Source organism: Pteronotus mesoamericanus, unplaced genomic scaffold (genome assembly GCF_021234165.1).
Source record: "Pteronotus mesoamericanus isolate MK-2021 breed Mesoamerican mustached bat unplaced genomic scaffold, CSHL_Meso_final contig_20, whole genome shotgun sequence".
Lineage (NCBI taxonomy): Eukaryota > Metazoa > Chordata > Mammalia > Chiroptera > Mormoopidae > Pteronotus > Pteronotus mesoamericanus.
Genome location: NW_026555085.1, coordinates 40503403 through 40528084, shown reverse-complemented (window position 1 = coordinate 40528084; position 24682 = coordinate 40503403). Strand labels below are relative to the sequence as shown.

Below are 24682 nucleotides of genomic sequence, written 5' to 3'. Positions count from 1 at the left end.
CCCTTTGGGTGTAGCTACTCACTAGGAAAATGAAAACCTTTTGTCCAGCAAGCTTCCCAAATGATTCCTTAGCACATGACATTTGCCAACCTTTACCTAACTCATCCCCCATCCCCTCTGCCAATCAAAACAACTGAGAAATCTCATCTATGCTAAATGGGAACAGAACATAAAAGCGCTGTGCTCCGATCTTCTGAGACTTTACATAGGTCTCACTCAACAAATATCTGGCAAATGACATTAATGCTGTCTTCCATGCAGAGCTGTTTTTACTGGCTACTCCCAATTTGACTGAAAAGTCATTTTTCCTGGTTAATTTAATTATTATGTGACTTCATAACTATTGAAGGTGCTACACAGTGGAATTCCAAGTTAGAATTAAATCACAAAAGGTCTAGCTTGTAATAACCTACACAATTTGACTCAAACCTCCTGGGACAGGTAAGTGATTTCAGGTGAGTGACAACATCAGCTCAATACCTGAGCACAATGTCAATATACAGCTACTAGACAGCTGCATGGCCACCAGGCACAACTTCTAGAAAGAACAGCATCCTTAATTATAATTTAATGACCTTTGTGATGTCTCCTAAAGATGAGCAAAACAGGATGGAAGAATCCAGGGATTCAGATACTGAGCAATCTGAACTGTCTACATAAAAAGTGTTACACAGCCCTTTCAGCCCTGATAATTTCTGGGACCCAAAAAAGAAAAGCCTCATAATTCAAAATTATATTTGAATCCAATAAGCAATTCTGAACACAGAAAAAAGAAAAAAAGAAAGAAAGAAATCAGGGGGTGGGGTAGGATGGGTGGGGAGGGCAAAGTGGGGAAGCTGAGACAACTGTAATAGAATAAACATGATTTAAAAATAAAAATTTTTAAAAAGAGAAAATTAAGAAATCACTGGCTTCTGGCTTCAATGTGTAAAAATTACAAAATGAGCTCCAAAATAAGACAATTAAATATATCTAAGGCATTCTAGTTCAAGAAATACTAAATACTGAAGAATAAAAGGTATGTTCTTCCCTCTATTAGAAGTAACAGTCAGGGAGAAAGTTTTCACAAGACTCAGAACCAGGTTTGGGAAGATAACTTAGCAGTATCATATCTACTATTAACGTCAAGTATATGTCATACTTGACAATGAAAATGTAAAAGATCTCTTACTCTCTCTTAATATATATATATTTCTTAATAAAATATATTTCATTTTTCTAATTCTTCACTGTGATATTTCAAAAGATAAGTCAGTTTTATATTTTGACAATAATGACCTATAATCCCATTTTTCCTGGTCTACTTTAGTCCCAGACTTTCTCCTAAGCAAGCCCCTGTTGCACACACTTAATAATTCTAAAAGCCTACCATTGTCAAATAAGATCGAGAAAAACTGGCTTAAGGGCATTACACTAATACTTAAAATGTCAGAGAGAACACCTGTTGACAGCTCTAACATTTATTGTTTAATCAACTAAGGAAAAAAATATTGTCAAAGCAGCAGCTGCTACCCTCAATCTAATGCACTAACCAAAAATCTTGTTCACAAAAGAGTCACAAAAAGAGAATTTTTCACAACTTTAATATGGGTTACTGATGACTGGCTTCTTCTTATTCCATGAGTAATCAAAACTCTTGAGCTTTGTTTATTAACATTCCTTACAGATTCCTTATGCTGTACATATCATGTTTTTACATAAATGAGTTGCTCGTTTATATATAAGAAGGAAATAATGTTCAAAAACCTCAGAAGTGCGTTTTAGGAAGACTGAGCTCGGGATCTGGCTTACCCAGTTGCCAATGGGAAAAATGGTAAAATTCAACCTCTCAGCACTTTAGATTCTACACCAGAACAGGAACTAGATCAGGGTTTCTCAACCCTGGTGTTATTGACAATTTTGAGCCAGATAATTATTTGTTTGGTGGGAGAGGACTGTCCTGTGCATCATGGGTCAGCATCCCAGACCTGTACCCACTGTATACCAAGCAGCAACCCCCAGCTATGACAACCAAAAATGTCTCTAGACACAGCCAAATGTTCCAAGAGAGCAAATCACCCCCAGCTGAGAACCACTGGGCTGCACACGGCCTCAGTTTCTCTTCAATTCTGATATTCTACAAAATATATTAAATGTGTCATTTTCTTAAATGTTATTTGTTAAGCTACTGATTGGCATGCCAATTGTGATGATAGTCATTTTAATGTTCAGAGAAACTGAAATACAGTGACCACTTATACCAAATCTACTTATAGTAGAGTCTAAAATCTTTTGGAATGAAAATTCACGAACAAACATCAATGCAATATATAAGGGAAACTAACATAAATGAAGTACATGTCAATGTTTTTATCCCATTTTCTGGAGTAACTCCTTCAACTGAATAAAAAAGAAGGGCATATTAAACCTGTTCCTTAACTAATTCTACTACCTGTGTACTTTTAGAAAACAAAGGGGCCTTATCATATCAGGAGCAAATTAAAGCGCCTGACTTTTTGGGAAGTGAAAAACACCTAAATCTACTGCAATCCTTTAAAACTAGGAGGACTTCTTATCAAGACGGTGACATAGGCAGACAAGCTTTGCCTCCTAGCACAACCACAAACTAATTACAACTACATCTCAAAACAAATAACACCAAGAACTGTCAGAAAAATGATCTGTATGAAAGTCCAACAACCAAGGATTTAAAGAAGCCACATTCATCCAGATGGGTAGGAGGGGCCGAGACACAGAGATGGAGCAGAAAGACAAGGAGATGCCATTTAGCCCAGAATGGCAGCAGTGGATTGAGCAAGGGCAGTCCCACATTCACGTGTGGTGGATAAAAATTGGGAGGGATACCTTGGGAGCAAGTTATCCCAGCCCCAGGCCACACCACACAGCCCAGGTTTCCAGCTCCGGGAAGATAAATACCCATAACTTTTGGCTATAAAAACCAGTGGGAGTTGGGGCAGTGGAAGAAACTGCAGGATTTTCAGGAACTCCGCTTAAAGAACCCACATGGTCTTAAAAATGTATGCAAACCCACCCACTCTGGGATTCAACACCAGGGCAACAGCTGGAAGGGCAACAGCTGGAAGGGCACCAGCTGCATTCACAGAGTGGGTGAAGTGACTAGAAACAGGGCAACTGACGGGCAAACCACTAGAAGCAAGGCAGTGGCACAGTCCTCTCTTCAAACCCTCCTCCCACACAGAGCCACAAACCAGTGAAGAGGGTTGCCCCACCCTGGCCATTACCTAAGGCTCTGCCCCACACAATTCACAGGTGCCTTTTACAGGGAGTCAAAGCAGCTCTACCCACTACACAGAAACAAACACAGGGAGGCTGCCAAATTGAGGAGACAAAGAAATATGGCCCAAATGAAAGAACAAAAAAAAAAAACTCAGAAAAAGAACTAAACAAAACAGAGATAGCCAACCTATCAGATGCAGAGTTCAAAACACTGGTTATCAGGATGCTCAAAGAAATCATTGAGTACAGCAACACCATAAAGAATGAAATGAAGGCTACACTAAGTGAAATAAAGAAAAATCTACAGGGAACCAACAGTGAAGGGAAGGAACCCAGGATTCAAATCAATAACTTGGAACATAAGGAAGAAATAAACATTCAACCAGAACAGAAAGAAGAAACAAGAATTTTAAAAAACGAGGGTAGTATAAAAAGACTCTGGGATTTCTCCAAAAGTGCCAACATCCAAATCATACAGATGCCAAAAGGAGAAGAGGAAGAGCAAGAAATTGAAAACTTCCTCAATCTGGCAAAAGAAATAGACATACAAGTCCAGGAAGCACAGAGAGTCCCAAACAAGTTGGGCCCAAAGAGGGCCATACCATAACACATCATAATTAAAATGCCAAAGGTAAAAGATAAAGAAAACCTTAAAAGAAGCAAGAGAAAAAAAAACATGGGTACCTACAAAGGAGTACCTATAAGACTATCAGCTGATTTCTCAAAAGAGACCTCTCAGACAAAAAGGAACTAGAAAGAAGTATTCAAAGTCATGAAAGGCAAGAACCTACATCCAAGATTACTCTATCCAGCAAAGCTATCATTTAGAATGGAAGGACAGATAAACTGCTTCCCAGACAAGACAAAGTTAAAGGAGTTGATCATCACCAAGCCATTATTACATGAAATGTTAAAGGGACTTATTTGAGAAAAAAAAGAAGATCAAAACTATGAACATTAAAAAGGCAACAAATTCACAGCTATCAACAACTGAATCAAAAAAAAAAAAAACCAAGCAAACAATCAGAACAGGAACAGAATCACAGGTATGGAGATCATTTGGAGGGTTACCAGCTGGGAGGGGGAAGGGGAAGAATGGAGAAAAGGTGCAGGGATTACAAAGCGTAATTGGTAGGTACAAAATACACAATGGGATGTTAAGAATGATACAGTAAATGGAGAAGCCAAAGAACTTATATACACAACCCATGGACATGAACTAAGGGGGGTGAGTGGGTCGCTGGAGGGAAGGGGGCACTGGGCAGATGGGGGCAAAGGGGACAAAATTGGGACACCTGTAATAATATAATCAATATTATAGACTTAAAAATATTTTTAATAGGCATAATAGAAAAAATAGTTTACACCATCTTATTGATACCTGTTTCCATTCCCAATTTGTGTTAGACATCTTACAAACTATAACTAGTTTTCAATCTTCTTGGAAGTCATAAATGCATACACTTCAGTAGAGGGAATAAACCATGTATTCTATTTCCCTGAAGAACTGTATTTTTTTAAGTTTTTTTCCTTCAGAGAAATTAGTTTGAATTGCTCGTAAGCCGAATCCCATCTCACAGAGAACCACTCTTCAATGGAACCCTAACATTAAACCCAAGGGCATGATTATCACCCAAGTAACCCTTTCCTTGCAGCAGGAGTGTATAATAAAAGGTCACTTCCCATCGATGTTATTTCAAAATTCATGTAAGAGCATGAAACTTGTCAAAGGATTTTGATTACAGACCCCACATTTATAACATTACACTGGAAAAGGGGCGCCTTAAGAAAAAATTAAATTAAGCACTTAAGGTCGACCAGGGTTCTTTTCATTTGTTTGTTTGTTTGTTTGTTTTTATTGATTTGAGGGGAGGAGAAACATTGATTTGTTGTTCCACTTATTTATGCATTCACTGGTTTCTTCATGTATGTGCCCTGATAGGGGGATCGAACCCACAACCATGTTGTTTAGGGATGACTCTAACCAACTGAGCTCCCCAGCCAGGGCAACCCCAGGGTTCTAAGACAATATAACAGCTGTTATAATTACAAAACCTCTAAATACAAAGGAAATAAAAGAATAAAGCAAATGTGTTTCACTTTTAAAATAAAACTACAAAGACTACTGAGACGTGTGTCCATGTGGACCACCTGGATCTTTTCTTTCACTTTACTAATGTTGACACCAAGGCCCAAAGTCGACTCCCAAATACAGGCATACTGTGGATGAAGACTCACCTTCTCCACATGACTGTCCTCGTTTCCCTTCCTGAAATCAGTGTATTAAAGTATCTGGTTATACAATTCCTATGATGTTTACATAAGAAATAGTTATATTCATTTCCCCAAGTTGCTATGACCAGCCGCAGCTGTGATGTACAGGAATGAATACAGTAATGGAAAAACATCAAATCCTGTGAAAAGGCGGATGTTTAGGCCTGTAACCTAAATCGGTTAAGTTCTCTGCTGTTCCTTTTCTCACCTAAGACTCCTCCAATAAGTGGACCAAAATATAGCCTTAGTAACCACAGCCCAACAATATTCATATCAGTACATGATGGTGTTAAATAACAACAGACCCTGAACCTGAAACACCAAAGTCTTATTTGACTGAAACACTTGCATACTCTCTCGTACTGAGAACGATCATAATGGGGACAGATTTTGTATACAGTGAAATCTGTCTCATAAATGACAAAATGTGTAACATTCAACATAAAAATCACAGACATTGTAAAAATCAACTACCTTTAATTACCTTCTTCCATCCCTTGCTTCCCTAGAATTCCCCAAGTTTCAGTTGTTGCTCCTGATCAAGAAATATTCTTGCCTAAAGAGTTTAAAACTGCCATTTGTTATTCAATGTATTGGGAAGTTACACCATTCAATTTTCAAAGCACCCCTATTATTTTGTCCTATCAAAGGACAGGAAGGAAAAAAGCAGTTTAGTGGTGCTAAACCCACATTCATCTGAATTATCTGGAATACAATATAACTCTATCTCCCTTTTTTAAATAGCATTGCTCCTAATTATACAACTCCCTCTTTTTTATATTAATTAACATTCGGCTTTACAGTATTATGTCAGTAACCCACAATTCTTCCAATTCTCCCTTCTGACAGAATTTAAAACGCTTCTCCGCAGTTCCAGAGCGCTGGTAAAATGCCAACGGCGGCCGTCTCATTGTCAAGGGTAGGCTGCCACCTACTGACTGACTGTGATCCCTTCCCACTCTGCACTCAGCCTTCCCCAGAGAACTAATCAATTCCTCCCAAGACTGTCTTTGCTACGTCACTTAAAGCTGTTTTTGCTATTTCATTTCATACAATGTATTCAACTATATCAACATAATCTTTCAATTAATTTTTTTAACTTTGGAAAAAAACACTAAATTAATGTTCCCGTATACTTAAAAATTCCCAGCCTATACTCAAAAGGGCAGAGGGTTTTAAAAGACAAGTGCTATCTTTTTAAATATGCAATAAGTTCTTTTTAATAATATATTTCTCTTCACCATTTTCTTCATTCTTCACTTCTGAAAACTGAATCTTACCCCTTCTCATTAGCGACGGTAGTGATATAATTGCTCCTATTGATCGACCTTGGATTATTGAAAATTTGAATTCACAGTCCTAAAGCTGTTGTAAAAATTCATGGCAGTGCTGACAATAAAGCTAAAAGAGTTGTTCATTAGCTCAGCCCCCCGTTACATAAACATAAATCTGCAAGAGCCCTCTAAGAACAGTAGATTTTTCAAGAGAGATTTAGTTTTTCCCGTTTTTAACCTACCTTTTAAGAAAGAAAATCAGCCCAACCAAACAAATTATTAAAGGGAGATAAGCAAATTCTCTTTCTAAGGTCATAGGCCGCTATCTTGGTGACAGAGCGGAGGGTAAATTCACATAATATTCACTGACGCTACGTTAAGAGTTAGGGATACAAAGATTTAAACAACTGTTGCCTTTAAAAAGTTGTCTGGTGCTCAGATTTGATGGAAGGGCAATTAAAATATACTTTACAAGGGGTAAAAGATGTAAACTCTGAATGGTGATTAAGGAATAACTGGGTCTTCTTGAGGGTCAGGAAGCCTTATAGAGGAACCACCTGAAGGTGAAATAGGAGTTTACCTGTAGTCTGATGAGATAGATTCAAATGATATGTACAAAAGAAGAAGGGGGGCTGGGGGCGGGGGGGCGGCGCAGGGGCTTAGGGAGATATCCAGGACAGAAAGTCAATATAAGTAAAGAATAAAGTAAATGAGGTTGGGTAAGTAGATAGGAAGGGATCACAAAGCCTTTCAAATATCCTGCCAAGAAATCTGTGTTTCAGAATGATCACACCAGCAAGAAGATAAGGAATGAACTGGAGAGAGGGTAATTACTAACAAAAATGAGGAAACTGTTCAAGCAGAACTGATTAAGAATCTAAAGTGAGAATCCAGGGCAGTGAGAATGGGAAAAAAAGAGGCCACATTAAAGACAAACTATGAAGATAAAATTGTAGATAGGACTGACTGACTGCTGAGAATGAGAAAAATAAAAGGAAGAGACTAGGATCTCCCCAATTTTTGGCCTAGGTTGGTGGTAGATTCACCGAAATAGAAAATACAGTGGGAGGCCTGGATTTTCTAGGTGGATATAATGAATTCTGCTGAATTTGAAAATCTGAGTTTGGAAATGCTGCCTTTGAAGTGATTGGAACACTGTGGTGAAGATGTACAGTCATACACAGTATTGAATATAGAGATCTGAAGCTCGGGCCAGAGGTCTAGACTGGAGACAGAAGTTCAGAAGTCACTAGTGTGTGAGCCAAAGGTGACGTGGATGAAATGCCCCAGAGAGAATGATACAGTAAGAAGAGGAGCACCGAGGATTAGAACCCGGGCAGAGAGCCAACAGAAGACTCACCAGCTTAAACAAGCATAGAGCATGCTACCACACACTGGCTCAGGCAAGATGGAATAAGGAAGGCTAGAAATTGCTCGGCAACATAGATAGACCAGATATACCAGACAGACAAGATCATAATGCTGGGAAAAATAGGAGGCAGCAGGAAAACAGAAAGACCACATGGGAGGTGGACTGACACCATAAAAGAAGCCATAGGCATGAGTCTACAGGAGCGGAGCAGGGCTGTTGAGAAAAGGACATTGTGGACCTCACTCGTTCATAACAAAGTTGCCAGGAGTCAGAGTTGATTCAAGGGCACATAACACACACAAGTTACAAAACTATAATTCAATTTCTGGTTTTCCGTTCCACACATAAGTTCAGAAGTTACCACTTTGTTCTAACAAGGTGAACAGACTGAAAAATCTCCTTAGACCCATATGAGAGTGGAGGACATAGAGCAAACCTCTGCCCCGCAAGACTGGAGAAACAGACAGACACATGACAACAGGGAATCTCAACTTACGGGGCAGAGACCAGGAACTGAAGCCACCACAGGAACCAGTGCCAGGATAGGAAAACCTGAACTGTAACAGATGAATTGCTGGAAGTTCAGTAGGGACAAGTCTGAGATTTAGAAACTCCAAGACCCGACCAATGGGGAGGCTTCAATTTTGTGAGGTTTACCCTCAGGAGCTCCACTAGGTTCCCATAGTGTATATCAGAAGCAGAGAGGAACCATTTTTGAAATACTCCAGAGCAGTCTCTGCTTAAGAAGGTCTGCCATCAGGTAAAACTAGTTAACCACAGCCTAGTCTGCTGAGTATTATCATAACTAGCTGACCTGGGGGAAGGGAAATAACCAAGTCCAGCCCACTCTAACCATCCCGTCTCACCTGGGGGAAGGGGAGAAGGGGAATTAAGTAACACTTTAAAAGTTCACAGTCCACAGGCACAGGAACATCAGAAGACTGAGATATAATCATAAGACTAGAGAATGCTTTCCCTCCCCACCCCAGCTCACCACCATATCGCTAAAGGCGTCTTTATAACAGCTCCTTTTACCAAGTACATCACATCTTGCTATGTAGAAAAAAACTACAAGGTATAAGAAAAGACAAGAAAACACTATTTGAAGAGACAGAGCAAGCATCAGAACCAGACACTGTAGGGATGGTGGAATTGCGAACAACTATGATTAATATGCTAAAGACTCTAATGCATAAAGTAGACAGTATGCAAGAACAGATGGGCAATGTAAGCAGAGATGAAGACCCTTAAATAAAAATGCAATTCTATGTTTTAAATATTAGTTAATACATGCAAGTATATTTAAATACAATCAAGAAGGGTACAAACCAAACTATGTACAGTGATTTTCTCTAGGTTATTGTAACCACGATGTAGTATTACTAGTGAACAAAGTTATACATTTTGTAACAAATCCAAGTATACATACAATCAGCTCTGTGCTTTTCACTCCCATTTGCCCCTGTTCCTGAGAAAAGAGGCACCAACACCAACAATGAACCAATGAATCACAGACATCCAGCTGACGCACATCACAAGATAACATCGGAAGAAGAATGAACTTAAAAGGGAAATTCATAGCGATACGTCAGTCCCCTCCCCTTGCTCACATTTCCCTGTCTCAAGATAAACTGTACATCTGCATTCCCCTACTTAATAATTCTCCCCTTCCCAAATTCCCACCTCCTCCCTGTAAGAATCGCTGGCTGGACCAGACACGTTGACATGGTTTTTGAGGTATGAGCGTGACATCTCCTCAGGTAGCTGGCATCTGAAATAAACCACTTTCCCTCTCACCAGCACCTGTCTCATCAGTTGGGTTCTCACTGTGGCAGGCAGTGGAGCCTACGGGGACATTCCCCGTTTCATCATCTCTGGAAGTATAAACAGCTATACCTTCCTATATTTTCCAAATTTTCTATAATGCATATGTTTTTACATTTTTGTTAAGATCAAAAGTTTATAGGAGTCTAAATTAGCTGAAACTAATTGAGAGAGCTGAGACTAACCCACCCATCTCAAACTCTAAACAGCTATGAGAAAAAGACAACTAGGCAAAAGCAGAGGAAGAGGACCCAGGAGCTCAACCTGCTATTAAACAGAAGAGAGAACAATAACCTGTGAGTTCCTGGTAAGTGAAATGGAACATGCTATTGTTCTTAGATTCAGAAAAGAGTGGAACACGAAGGAATAACAATTAGAAAAAAATATTTTAAAGACCCTCACCCCTTGGTCTGCTAGCACACAGGAGCTTTACAGGGCAGCATCAGAGATAAGAAGAGAGAGGTCAACTCCTCTCCCCAAACTTAACTGCTTTGCCAGATTAGATAAAACAGAGAAGAAATGAAGGGTCAAAAGTACCTAAGGCATCCCTTGCAGTAGTAGGGAGTGAAATGTCCCTTACATAGAAAGTCAGGAGTGGGAAGATTAGGATGGGCGACATACATTCTGATTGTTTTGAGTCACATGAAATGAGCAAAAGCAAAAAGCAGGCAAAAGATACACATCAGCTGGGATAAAACATGTAAAAAGGTAATGTAACAGTTCATTTTGTGTGTCAACTTGGTTAGGCAATGGTGCCCAGTTATTCAATCAAATGGCAGTCTAGCTATTGCTGTGAAGGTATTTTTTAAGATGTGATTAAGATTTAAATCAGTATAATCTAAATAAAGAGAAGTACCCTTCAAATGTGGCTGGGCCTCATCAAATCAGCTGAAGGCCTTACAAGGAACTGAGGTTTCCCACACAAAAAGAAATTCAGCTTCAAGACTGCAATACAGAAACCATGCCTGGATTTCTAGCCTGCTGGCTTGCCTACAGTTTCAGACTTGCCAGCCCGCACAATTGTGTGAGCCAATTCCTTAAAATGTAAATCTCTCTATTATACCTTCTCTCTCTCTCTCAATATAGAGATATATATACACGCACGTATAAGGATATACCTATATCTATGTGCGTGTATATATATAGAGATACACATAGAGATACATAGAGATACAGATATATCCTAATACTTCTATTTTTCAAAGAACCCTGAATAATGCAGGTAATAAAAAATTAAATCAGACTTCCAGCTAAGATGGAGGTGCAGGTAAACACGCTTCGCCTCCGTACACAACTACAGAAAAAAATTACAACTAGACTACAAACAAATTTCACCCAGATTCATCAGAAAATCAGGCCATATGGAAGTCCAACAACCAAGGATTTAAAGAAGTGACATTCATCCAGACAGGTAGGAGGGGTGGAGATGTGGCAGCACAGGGATGCGGTAGAATGGGTGGTCCCACATTTACTTGTGGTGGATAAAAAAATGGCAGGCATACCTCAGAGAAGAAACGATCCCAGTCCCAGAGCAAACCACCCAGCCCAGTTTTCTAGCATGAGGAAGATAAGTTCCCATAACTCCTGGCTGCAAAAACCAGGTTGGGGCGGAAATAAACTGTGGGATTCTCAAGAAACTTCTCTTAAAGGGCCTGCAACAGACTTAGGACTCACACAGACCCATCCCCTCTGGTATTCAACACAAGGGCAACAGCTGGAAGGGCACAAGTGGCATATGGGGAGAGGGGAAAAAACAAGTCAATGGCAAGGGGGCGAGTGCTGGGGAGACACCTTCCTCTTGGGCAATCTCCAGAGGCCAGGCAGTGGCACTGTCCATTCTCTGAGCCCTCTCCCACAGAGCCACAAAGTGGTGAATGGGGTTGCCCCACCCTGGTAACTACCTAAGGCTCCATACAATATACAGGTGCCTTTTCTACAATAGGCTATGCTGCTAAGACAGGGAGTCAAAGCAGCTCTACATAATACACAGAAACAAACACAGGGAGGCTGAGAAATTGAGGACACAAAGAAATATGGCCCAAATTAAAGAAGAGACCCAAAGCCCAGGAAAAGAACTAAATGAAACTGAGATAGCCAACCTATCAGATGCAGAGTTTAAAACATTGGTTTCCAGGACGCTCAAGGAACTCAGTAAAGACTTGTAAGGTAAGTGGAAGCAGTCTGGCTTCCTCACCCAGGTGTCTGGGTAACTGAGGGAAGCAGTTTCTCACAACCTTGAAGGGGTCTGACAAAGTAGTGTTCTCGTAGCCTTGAGACTGGGTCTCACAGACTTGAGTCTGGGTCCGATAAATGGTTCCCATAACATGACTTTGGCTCACATGTGCAGCTCATGCTATGTTACCTAACTGGTCCATAGCCAGCTTTGTTCTTGCTCATACTTAAAAAGGTAGGGGCTTCTTAGAGTGGCATGTAGACTTAGACAGGTTATGGCCTACATGGCTCCCTCGAATAAAGGCATGTCAAGCACCCCCACAGCTCCAAGTACTTTCTTCCATCTACCTGAGCCTCGAGTGGACCTGCCTGGCCTAGATAAGGCTCCAACACAGGACCTCAACAGCATAAAAAAGATCCAGTCAGAAGTGAAGGATACACTAATGGAAATAGAGAACAATTTACAGGGAAACAACAGTAGAATGGATAAAGCCAAAAATCAAATCATAGGGATATGGAACATAGGAAGCAAAAAACAACCAAGCAGGACCACAAGAAGAAAAAAAGAATCCAAAAAAAGGAGAATAGTGCAAGCAAACTGTGGGACAACTTCAAGTTTTCCAACATTCGCATCATAGGGGTGCTAGAAGAAGAGAAAGAGTTAAGAAATTGGAAATCTATTTGAAAAAATAACAAAAGAAAACTTTCCTAATTTGGTGAAGGACATAGACATGCAAGTCCAGGAAACACAGACAGTACCAAACAAAATGGACTCAAAGAGGACCACACCAAGGCACAGCATAATTGAAATGCCAAAGGTAAAAGATAAAGAATCTTAAAAGCAGAAAGAGAAAAGCAGAGAGTTACCTACAAAGGAGTGCCTGTAAAACTGTCAGCTGATTTCTCAAACTTTCAGACTAGAAGAGACTGGCAAGAAGTATTTAAAGTGATGAAAAGCAAGGACCTACAACCTAGATTCCTCTATCCAGCAAAGGTGTCACTGAGAATTGAAGGGCAGATACAGTGCTTCCCAGACAAAGTAAAACTAAAGGAATTCATCATCACCAAGTCATTATTATATGAAATGCTAAAGGGTCCTATATAAGATCAAAACTATGAACATTAAAATGGCAAATTCACAAATTCACAACCATCAACAACTGAATCTAAAAAACAAACTAAGCAAACAAGCACAAGAGGAACAGAATCATACACGTAAAGATCACTTGCAGGATTATCAGCTGGGAGGAGTAGGGGTAGAATGGAGGTAGGGGGCAAAGACACAGGGATAAAGTACTACAAATTGGTAGGTAAAAAATATACAAGGGGAAGTTAAGATCAGTGTAGAAAATGGAGTAGCCAAAGAACTTATATGCATGATCCATGGACATGAACTAAGTAGGGAGATTACTGGAGGGAATGGGGGTACCGGGCAGAGGGGGACAAAGGGTGAAAAATTGGGACAACTGTAATAGTATATTCAATAAAATATATTTTTTTAAAAACAGAGTTATAAAACAGGAGTCAAATATTTTTTAAAAACATATGTATATATGCACATCTATAAATAAAATATATGGACATAGAAAGATATATAAAAATATGTATACATAATTATAGAAAAGTAAAAAAGAAAATAAACAAAAAAAAAAAGATGAAATCTTTTAAGAAAAACCAGTAGGGCAGAATCTTGAACTAAAGGCAATGGAATTAAAATTGAACTGGCAGCAATAACATCAAAGATTCCAAGATATATGAATGCCATGATAAATAATACATTTAATGAAGATTATTTTGGAATCTGTAATATATGTAATATGAACTAGGTCAAAGGGATGCTAGAGTTAGAGTACATTTGGAGAAAGCTAGGCCAAACGATTTTGTGCGCGGGTGTGAAAATGAAAGGGAACACATTCATACAATAAAGATATGGCAACAATTTAACAGGCATATTCTGTATTCGCAAATCTTTAAGTAAAAGTTATACAGGAATACTGTTTACATATAAAGATATTAACTTACCATATTTGTCTCGCAAGCCAACAGTACATCTGAAGACTCCACCAAAGGCAACATCTTCACCAAATATTACTGAAAAATGATGTTTAAAGAACATATTTAATAACCCCTAAACCATAGTAACACTGAGAAATAAGTAATGTAAATGTTTACATTTTAAATCAGAAAACAGAAATGGAACATAGATCCAAATTGCAGTTTCTCAGTTTTGACATTTTGGACATTTTGGACATTTTGGACTGGATGATTCTTCGGTTTTAGCAGCCTGTCCTGTGCGCTGCAGTTACATCGCAGCCTGTCATATTCCTGATCTCTACCACATGGATGACAGTTGCCCCTCACACACAGCTGTGTCTCTAGGCATTGTTACATTTAAGAGGAAGGGGATTAAAATCACTCCAGTTAAGAAAGAACCATTAATCTAAAACCTCATCTTATTTTACCAAGAGGAAACTGAAGCCATAGAAGTAGTAAAGTAACTTGCTAAGTCAGAACTATGACTCACACTCCAGGTTCCTGAGTCCCTGGCCAGTGGTTTTTTATATATGGTATATTACAGAATGAGGGTCAGGGATAAGAAGCACTGAAAGCAAAGCACTTCAAACTTACAGAACAGTCACAAATAATTAAGTGACTTAGATTGTGTGAAACAGAAAGGAGGCAAGTATGTAGGACACAGTAAGCAAGAAAAAGAATATAGGTGTAAATTGAGAGGAACTTGTAAGAGAGTAAGGCAAAGAAAATAAAATAATGCAAATAAATAGTGCTAAATTCTAATCACACTGACACACCTGACCAGTTGTGTGTACCTCAGGAAAATAATTTACCCTTCTCTATTCATCTAGATCGATCATTCTTGGAGAGCATTCAAAACAAATCGGACCAATAACCTGTTTTTCATTTGATCTTAAAACTAGGGATTCTCAGGTAGAAGCCAAAGGTATGAAGTACAGCCAATCAAATTTTTTAAAATACAACAGGACTACTCTTTTTATATTAATAACTTAACTTGATAAGAGAAAGGTTAAGTTACGTATAAAGTTAGTCTACTCCGCAAAAATCTTGCAAGTTGAATGACAATGTATCCTAAAGGAAATCACAAAATCAAATCTTGACTTTTATAGATAGCTGAACAAAGTGATATTTTCTTTTTTTAATATGCTAGAAAAATAGGAGTACACAGTAGTTATTAATCCAGAAGGTATTAATATAATGTCAGTACCTCACATACTATGGGAGAAAGTTAATTTGATGATATCAGATATACATGAGAACTAATTCGTAATGAGCACATTAAAAATGTGTTAAGAACATAATTGGATTATTAAATCTTAATCATTTGGTCATGTCTCTCATAAATTTCAGGTAGCTAAAATGTTAACCAGTAAATTCCAGACGAATATTTCTAGCATATCTTTAATTCTGAAGTAACCCAGCTACCACAATCAAGCACAAAGGAAGTTTACCTGCAGTAGGATCTTTAGCCAATGAGTTGTCCAAGGCACTTGTTACTGCCTGGAAAAGATTCATTTTCTGAGTTTGCCCTGTAAAAATAAAAATTAAATTTTTAAAGTCATACTTCATGCACAGTAAAATATATTAAAATAACTCATTTCTTAACTGTTATTTACAACTTGATTAAAATCAAAGTTGAAAGGAAGGTACAGAACACATTACATGAATTTATTGGATTATTTACAATGCTGATGGCTCCATGGAAGATACAAAAGCAACACAGAACTAAGGAGGGCTGACGACAAGGCAAAATTTACAAATATTAAACAATTTTTTAAAAGTATAAAAAAAAAAAGAAATATAATCAAATGGCCAAAAGTGTGCAAAAAATATATAAAAGTTATGCAATGTCAGGAAAGGTTACCACCCAGCATAAGAGTAGTCTGGGAAAATACCCTAGAGGGAGGTTAGGAACACAAGCCATAAGGAATGCACAGGACCAGTGGAATGTGTTAAATAGGCCAATGAAAGCAAATGGTCAAGCAAATGGTCACAGGCCATAAAACAATGAGGAACGCTAACAAATGAATTTTAGTACCCAGAACTGCTGGTGTTTGGAAAGTACTAGACTCTCATGCCGAAACACATCAGACTTGGTTCTTCCTGTTATTTTATTGCTCAAGTCAGAATCCCTGTAATCCAACCTCAATCCTCCTAAATGGGTTAAAGGTACCAAAGCTTATAAAACAAGTAGAACAACACACAACACAATGAGTGATGAATAAATATTAGCTATTTGCGATTAGTTATTTATGGACTTTGTGTCCTTCCTCTTGACCTGGGCACTATTCTTAAGGGCACAAAGCTTTAGTTGATAAAGTTTCAAATGTCGAAATTCAGAAACATTATGACTTTAGAGGTATGATTTAAGTCTCGGTGCTGCCCAGTGCCCAAGGTCACCCTAGAGCTTTGGGTCAACTCCTCCGAAACCACATTCAGTTTAGAGAAAGGCTTCTGCCAGAATCTTCTCTGATCCCCAGGCCCAGTCTTCTTTTTAGTGCCTAATCTCTGCACTAAAGTGGTGCTCACTTTAACCCATAGCCACGCAAATAGCAAATCCCCTCAACACCGGCGCTTACCCAGACCACTGCCCCATCCAGCCTCTGTGCTCCTCGGTAGCCCGGTCTGTTCCAAAATCCACAGTCTTAATTCCCAGGATGGGACACAACGGCTACTGCTTATTATTCACTGCCTTCAGCCCTCTGGCCAGGAGACACTGGTCACTCATTTTTTCCAGTAAACCCATCTTCTTCCCAAGACTCCATGGCAGTCTCTGACCTATGACATCTTGCATCTTCACTGACTACTGACACACGGCCTACTATTTCTCTGTCTGCTCTAGCCTCCAATGTCTCTCTAACCCCTTCGACACTGCTAAATGCCCAGACTTAGGTCTTGACAATGTCCAGTCAGGTCTGCCCTGCTGCCCTGTGTGCCCAGAATAAAGGCCTGTTTCTAGGTTTATTTCTCACAAGGATAACAGGAACTTATTCAAGAAAATATTGTTATATCGACTATGTCAGAGGAAACACAATCACACCACATGTCCATGATCACTTTATAATTTATTTTTCTTGAGGCTAAGGCTATATCATTTAACAGATACCTGCCTTAAATCCTTCTCCAGTCTATAAAAACTCTTGAGAGCGTTTATTAGTGCTCAGCATCGGATGGTAATGGTTTAGGGTAAATGTTTTTCCCAACCACCATGACATTCCCACTCTCCTACTGCATACATTTCATAAAGTAAGATTTTTGTTTGTCGACTAGGATTTTCATATCCTAGGTAAGAACCTAGGAAGGTAAAAAATGCCTAAACAATAAATAAAATAATGCCTAAACAAATAAATAAATGGTATTTATTTCAAGTCTGCTGACAAAATTAATACTGAATGTTCTCAAGATATCTCATCATGTTGCTGCTTAGCAAATTTCCAGTCAGAAGAAAACAAAGACTTAAATAAATAATAAAAATCACACAAAGTAAATCTGGAAAGTATCATTTGATAACCACAAAGAATTTACTCATCTTGCATGAAAATAATTTACAAGGGTATTTAATGGTACTATTTCCATGTGAACACACAAACTTTCACTACTGAATATTTTTTTCAAATAAATTCAAAATTTTAGGGTTTTGGATTAACTGCTATTCTACCAGATGTTTTTAAAAGTTTTATGAAAAATATTTTTTAATTTTTAAATAATTTTTATTTTTCAATTACAGTTGACATACTGTATATAAGTTTTGGGTGTGAAATACAGTGATTAGACGTTTATATAACTTAAGAAGTTATCACCCCAATAGTCCTAGTACCCACCCAGTACCCTACATAGTTATTACAGTATTATTGACTATATTCCCTATGCTATTTTTTACATCCCCATGATTATTTTGTAACTACCAATTTGTACTTCTTAATCCCTTCACCTTTTCCACCCATCCCCTTCAAACCCCCCCATTTGACAACCATCAACACGTTCTTAAGTGACTATTTTCAACAGAGCAACATCTACATACTTTCAATTCTTTTTAAAGTTGTACTATGCTCTGTGGATAGGTCAGGAAAAAAATCACAAGTCACTCACAGGTAAGATCATTTTGAGTATTTAATTTCCTTGTAAGTACTTACTCTTCTGTAGCTTACACCAAAGATCATTGGTAGAATATGCCTGTGTTCCCTCACGATAAGATAAGCACACCTACAGCACATCTAACCAAAGTCATGCCACTGCTAAGACCTTTACAAAGAAAAAAGAAAGGTGGTCTATGAACACCACTAAAGCATGCCAGAGAGCACATAATCTTAACTATCTAGTAATTTCCATCGTCAGCTGCTTTCTCCTACCTTTATGGAATCTTTCGTAGTTCCCTATTTAATTTCAAATGCATAACAGAAACTGCAAACTGTTACTCTCCAACGCGTTTACCTCAGTTTGTTGAGATCTTGCTTCCAGTTATATCCTATTTGGATCAAAACAATTTTTATAAAACTTATCTACGGGTTTGGATGTTCTTACATCAACATATCCAACAGTCAGCAGTTCTCCACTTGGGTGTCTTGGTCTTTTTAAATTCATCAAGCACAAAACTGAATTCTTGATGTCTATGCCCAAGATGATACTTTCACATTTTAGCAAAGAACACTATCCTCCACCCAGCCGCCCAAGGCAGAAACCAAGGAGTAATGAATAAAAAGAAGACATCCATTACTGACACCCAATCCATCAAATCCAACTTCTAAAACACAGCTTAAAATGTGGCACTATTTCCAGAACCCACCATCTCTTTCCTGTTCCAGAAAACCATCTCCTAACCACCTGTCTTCATTAGCTCTGGCTGCTAAAACAAAATACCATGGATTGGGTGGCTTAAACAACAGGTTTGGAGGTTGGAAGTCCCGACCAAGGTAAGTTCCTGGTGAAGGTCCTCTTCCTGGTTTGCAGAAGTCCACCTTCTTGCTGTATCCTCACTTGGTGGAGAGATAATCTCTCTTCTTATAAGGGTTCTAATCCCACTCAGGAAGGCTCCACCCTCATGACTTAATCACATCCCAATGGGCCCATCTCCAAATACCACCACATCAGGGATTAGGGCTTCAACACAGGAATGGGTGGGGGTGGGGGGTAGAAACACACAGATATTCAGTCCATAGTACTGCTTCCAAATGTGCATTTTTTCATCCGTCCAAATCACTCATCCAAAAGCTGCTATATGAGGGTCCTAAGAAGCAATGCATGTCATATTACTTCTCTGCTCAAAATCCTTCAAAACCTCTGTACCTTGGAAAAAAAGCCCATTTCTCACCACATCCACGAGATCCTGCTTGATCTCACTGCTGCCCACCTCATTATTCCCATTTTGCACTACTGTCCCCAAGGCTCGCCACTGGAGTCTCTTCTCGATTCTATCAGACCAGGTTCCTTGCCACCTCAGGGCCTTTCCGCATGTTGCTCCCTCTGCCTGGACTCCCACCCCCACCCCCACCCCCTTGAATACTCCTTTCTGATCCCTCAGAGGTTGGTTAAATGTAACCTCTTCTTAGAGGCCTGCCAGGTCTCTAGTATTCTTTTTCCTAGCACCTCAACATTTATTTCATTTATTGCCACTGGGATTGATTTAAGTAGGCATTTGCTTACTATTTCTTGTCTGTCTCCCCCACTAGACGGGCTCATCTCCATTTCCTTAAGCACCTAGAACAGAGTTTGGTATCCACCAGAAAATTAAAATGTGTGGAATGAATAAATAAAACAAACCTACACATATACACAATGCCTGAAATCAGGGGCAGCAAGAGGCCTGGCTGAATGTGCTATTCCTGCGGAGCAACACAGGGCGATGTCGGGAGCAAACACAGTGGCACAAGGCAGGCCTGGCCAGAGTCTGTGAAGCCATTTACATCCTGTGTGACTTTGGGAAAGTTCTTTAACCACCTCTAGAAAATAGAAATATCTGATGTAGAGAGCTGTTGGTGAGAATTCAGTAAGGTGATTACTATCCAATGCCCAATATTTAAGAAGCATCTACTCTATGCTGGTTACCTTCCATTTCCCCTAATTAGGGAGACTGACTCTAGTACAACAGGTACCAGACACCAGTAATTACATGTATTATCTCACTAAATCCCCCTGGCAAGATCCGAGGCAGCACAGATGACGATAAGAAAGCTTATGAAGACTAATAAATTTGGGCAATGCTAAGTCGGAAAGTGGGGCTCTCTGAACCCTGTCCTTTTGGGTTTTTATGGAGACTTCATGACATAGGCATAATTGACTAAATCACGGGCCTCCGGCAATTCCTTCCATCTCCTGGCCCTCCCCCTCCCCAGAGGTCAGGTGGGTGACAGTGAAAGTGCCAACTCTCCAGTCACAAAGTTTGTTCCGCTGGTGACCAGCTCCATCCGTAAGTGACTTAGAAGCTTTCCAAGTCAACATTAACATAATGAAAGACACCTTTATTGCTCCCATCACTGGAAATTTCAAGGATTTTAGGAACTCTGTGCCATTAGTGGAACAAAGACTAAATATGTATTTTTTTATTATAAACTATAATATCAGAGTACACCTGTGATTTTAGCGTGACACCCAACACTCACACTCTCATACATACAGATAGGAGTATAAAATGGAAATCTAAACTATGCATTAAAATCCATTAAAGTGTTCATTTCTTCAAGTCAGAAACATCATCCCTGGGGCTTTATCCTAAAGAAATAATCTCAGATACATAAAAGGCACATGAAGTTCTTCTATCTGCATTATTTATAACACTACAAAACTGTGACAACGAAAGCATAATGGTAATTATTTGAAGTTTCCATTTAGTGCTAGGTAGAGCCAGAGACTGTGTTACATATATCATACACATAATCTTTATTTAGTCCTCATAACAACCTTCTGAAGTACATATTATTATTAACTCCTTACTTATAAAGAAATTGAGGCTTACAGAGGATAAGTGATCAGTCCAAAGTTATAGGTAGCAGGGCCAAGACAAAACCTAGGACAATCTGATTCTGAGGGAGAAAATAATTAAGAAGGAGGAAATTCCAAGGTGCCCCAGAGCAAGGGCATCAATACAGGACAGAGATCCTTTTCTAAGACAGTTATTCCTGCTTTCTGGAAAAGCACTAAATCATGGTGAATCATGAATGTACCCGCACAGAAGATGCTACATGACCCCTGCTTCATTATAATACATTATAATAAATTAGCATTGTGGGATCCCCTTCCCTGATGGCCAATCAAGGAAAATCATGGGAGACCACATACGCAGTAGCTTTAAAGTAAGGTAACTACTTGTGCAGTATAACCCCGCCAAAATTAGCCAGGAAATATCTGCCCATGAGAGTAGAAGCCCTGCAGCCCCTGAGGTCAATCTCTGCTCGCAGTTGGCCCGCTCCCTGTTCTGTACAGTGTACTATCGACTAATAAATTTGCTGTCTCTCTTTCTGCTATAAATTCTCTGTGTTCAGTTCAATTCTTTGTCTGCAATCACCAAGAACCTGGTTACCTGTGCCCACCTGCGACAATTCTGGAGCCAAGATTTTAACCACTCAATTATGGTGTTCCTACTCCACAGAAAATGTCTTCTAAATAAGCTTATAAAAAACAACATGGATGGAACTGGAGAATATTATGCTAAGTGAAATAAGCCAGTCAGTGAAAGACAAATACCTTATGATCTCACCTATAAGTGGAATCTATTCAACAAAATAACGACCAGAGGAATGGAAACAGAGAGCAGACTGAAAGTGACCAGAGGGGAGGAGGGAAGGACGACAATGGTGGAAAGAAGGAGAAGGAACTAAACAAAGAACATGCATGAATGACCCATGGACATGGACAACAGAGTGGGAATTGATTGTGGGAGAAGGGGGAGGAGGAAAAAAGGGGGGAAATTGAGAAAACTGTAATAGAATAAACATGATTTAAAAAGAAAGAAAGGGAAAAAGAAAGGAAGGAAAGACAAAAAATAAGGTTATAAAACTATGTAACAATATGGAAGATGCTTTAAATTAAATAATGCAGATTGTGTTTGTATTAAAAATATAATTATGAGAAATTTTAATTCCACTAATTTTATTAGAATAATTTAATTCCACTAAACTGGAAGAAACATCTGGAAGGATACACCCCAAATGTTAGCAATATTTACAGTAATAGGTAGTAAGACTTTTTTTTACTTTTTTCTGTTATCTAAATTATCAATGTCTTTATTTTTATAAGAATATAGATAAAATGTGATTATCATTTCACTCAAATTCTAGCAATTTCACAATTATGTAAAGGGATTAAGAAGACCTATGCTCTATTTCCCAAGCATTGGTTAAGTTTCTTTGCTCTCAGGACAAAATCTGAGGTTCATCATATTAGTGAGAAAACACTGCTATTCACCTTTATGATATCTGCTGTCTCACGAAACTGGGAAACCACAAAGCAAATCATTTCTACATGCATTTCAGCACATGACGAATGTAAACTTCTCAGCACAGTGCCTGCCTATGGTAAGCCTTCAATAAATGTTCATTAATTATTCACAAGTAAAGATGCACTTCAGCTCTAGCACAAGAGAAATTTTTAGACAAGAAAAAGGAAACCATTTTCTTGTTTCCAATGGCCTGATGACAGACACTGGACTTTTAAAGATGACATAAAACTTGCAGGAAAAAATCGTAAAAGTCATGCAACTGTGAGGTGTGCTCCATGTCCTTGCTACCGTTGGAAGCACTGGATGGCTTCTTCCTCCCTTCACCTACATCGATTACCTGTCCTTGGATGAGGGGCAGCCTAGCCCAGCACAAGCTCAGGACTAGACTTAGGTAGGAAACCTGGATTCTTTCCCATCTTTATGAAGATCCTATTCTGTGACCTTGAGAAAATCAATTCAATTACTTCCTCCGTTTTCTCTAAACTACCAAAGGAAAAAAGAAAGATAAATATATATTTCTTTTAAATACCTCTGCCCATTGTTATTGGCCTAGCCCGGGGCAAGCTAGGACTGCAAGACCAAGCCTGGGGAAGCAAGGATGCAGAACACGCCTCCACCCTTGGGCCGCTCTTGACTTTAAAGTGTGATCTGTCTCATCCAGATCGAGGGTGCAGAGGGCTGCCTCTCAAGAGGTGAACAGTCACAAAAATAGAGCCAGGAGGAAACCACAGTCGTACCCTGTCCCAGTCCCCTACGGGAGGAAGAGGCTCTAGAGAGCAGGGCGTGGATAATGCAGGGTGCCCGCGGGCCTGGGTTGCAGTGGGGGCGCACAAGGCAGCCCCCTAGCTCACCATACTCCTGGGTCTCCGGGTCCGGCTGGAAGGTAAAGTGAGCCACCTGCCGTCTCTGGGCCGCATCCCCGACGGCCGAGGCAGCCCGCGGGAAGCCCCGCAGCAGACCCGCACTACACAGCCGACGCCAGTGTCCTCCGGCTCTACACGCACTGAGCCACATCCCACCCGCAGTCGCAGCTTTGGCAGCCATCCCCGCTCGCCGCCGGGGCTTGCTAACTGCGCCGCAGCACACTGCCCACCGAAGGAGCGGAGCACCAAGGCAGCTTCCACATTGGCTCGGCTGAAGGGGCGGTTCCGTGAAACGAACCAATAGGTGCTCGGAATTTAGGGGCGAGAAAGGCGTGGAGAAAAGCCAAACAGCGTTTGTCCCGCGTGCGCATGCGGAAGAGGCGGGGCGTATGTTTGTGGGCAGGTGAGTTCCAATGAAATTGTTCCTGGAGGTGGAGCCTTCCTAACGTCGGCCCAACGATCCAGGGAGCCGGACGCGGTTCTGCAAAGTTCCTGAGTATCCTGGATTTATTCTTTTCGTTTACATTGTCATTTTCGATGCCTTTTTCATTTTAACATGTATACTTTCTTTTGAAATGTAACCCTTTTTACTCTTCTCCTAGTCTTTACCTCTACATCCTGTAAGTAAAGAGAGGAAAGATTACTAAGGGAGGAAAGATTACTGCATTGGGTATCGGTTTTGAGTTTCAGAAAACTTAAAAGAGAGTCACTGCTCGAAACCTCAGCTCTTTATTCAAAGCCTTCTTGAATGATTAATAAGCCTGTATATATTTGTATTTTTTTATTTAGATAACAGTGAAAGAGATAACTGAGATTTCATCCTGCAAATCCATTTATTAATCTATGCATTTTTACCCAAGTGCCCGGAAAATGACCTGACTAGTTTATTTTAATTATCCTAGACACCTGGAGAATTTGAGTCATTAATTTACATTTAAAATAATCAATTTTGTGTTTTTTAATCCAAATATTTAAAAGAATACCTTCTTTGTCCATGGATTTACAAATCATAGTATAATATGACAGAAACAAGAGAGAAAGTAGTTTCATGGGATGAAAGCAGGAGGGTGAGAAAGGACAGGCCCAAAATTTTGAGGGTCTTCATTTGCTGGGTAAGTTTAAATTTCCAACTGTATGCAGTCAGGAACAAAAAAGGGAGCACCAGCAGATTTGTCTGCCCAGCACATTACTTTTTTTTTTT

General features: G+C 39.5%; 1 protein-coding gene across 2 annotated transcripts in view; it reads right to left on the bottom strand.

Moving 5' to 3' along the window:
* BCKDHB (branched chain keto acid dehydrogenase E1 subunit beta) overlaps positions 1–23719 on the bottom strand; it is a 195346-nt gene extending 171627 nt beyond the window's left edge. For both annotated transcript variants that reach the window (XM_054569652.1, XM_054569653.1), the window contains exons 1-3: positions 23470–23719; positions 15639–15716; positions 14176–14244 (exon numbers count right to left, since the gene is read on the bottom strand). In XM_054569652.1, coding sequence (XP_054425627.1) covers positions 14176–14244; positions 15639–15716; positions 23470–23662 — 340 coding nt within the window. In that variant the 5' untranslated portion in view covers positions 23663–23719. The remainder of the gene's footprint in view (positions 1–14175; positions 14245–15638; positions 15717–23469) is intronic.
* Between the last annotated feature and the right edge of the window lie 963 nt (positions 23720–24682).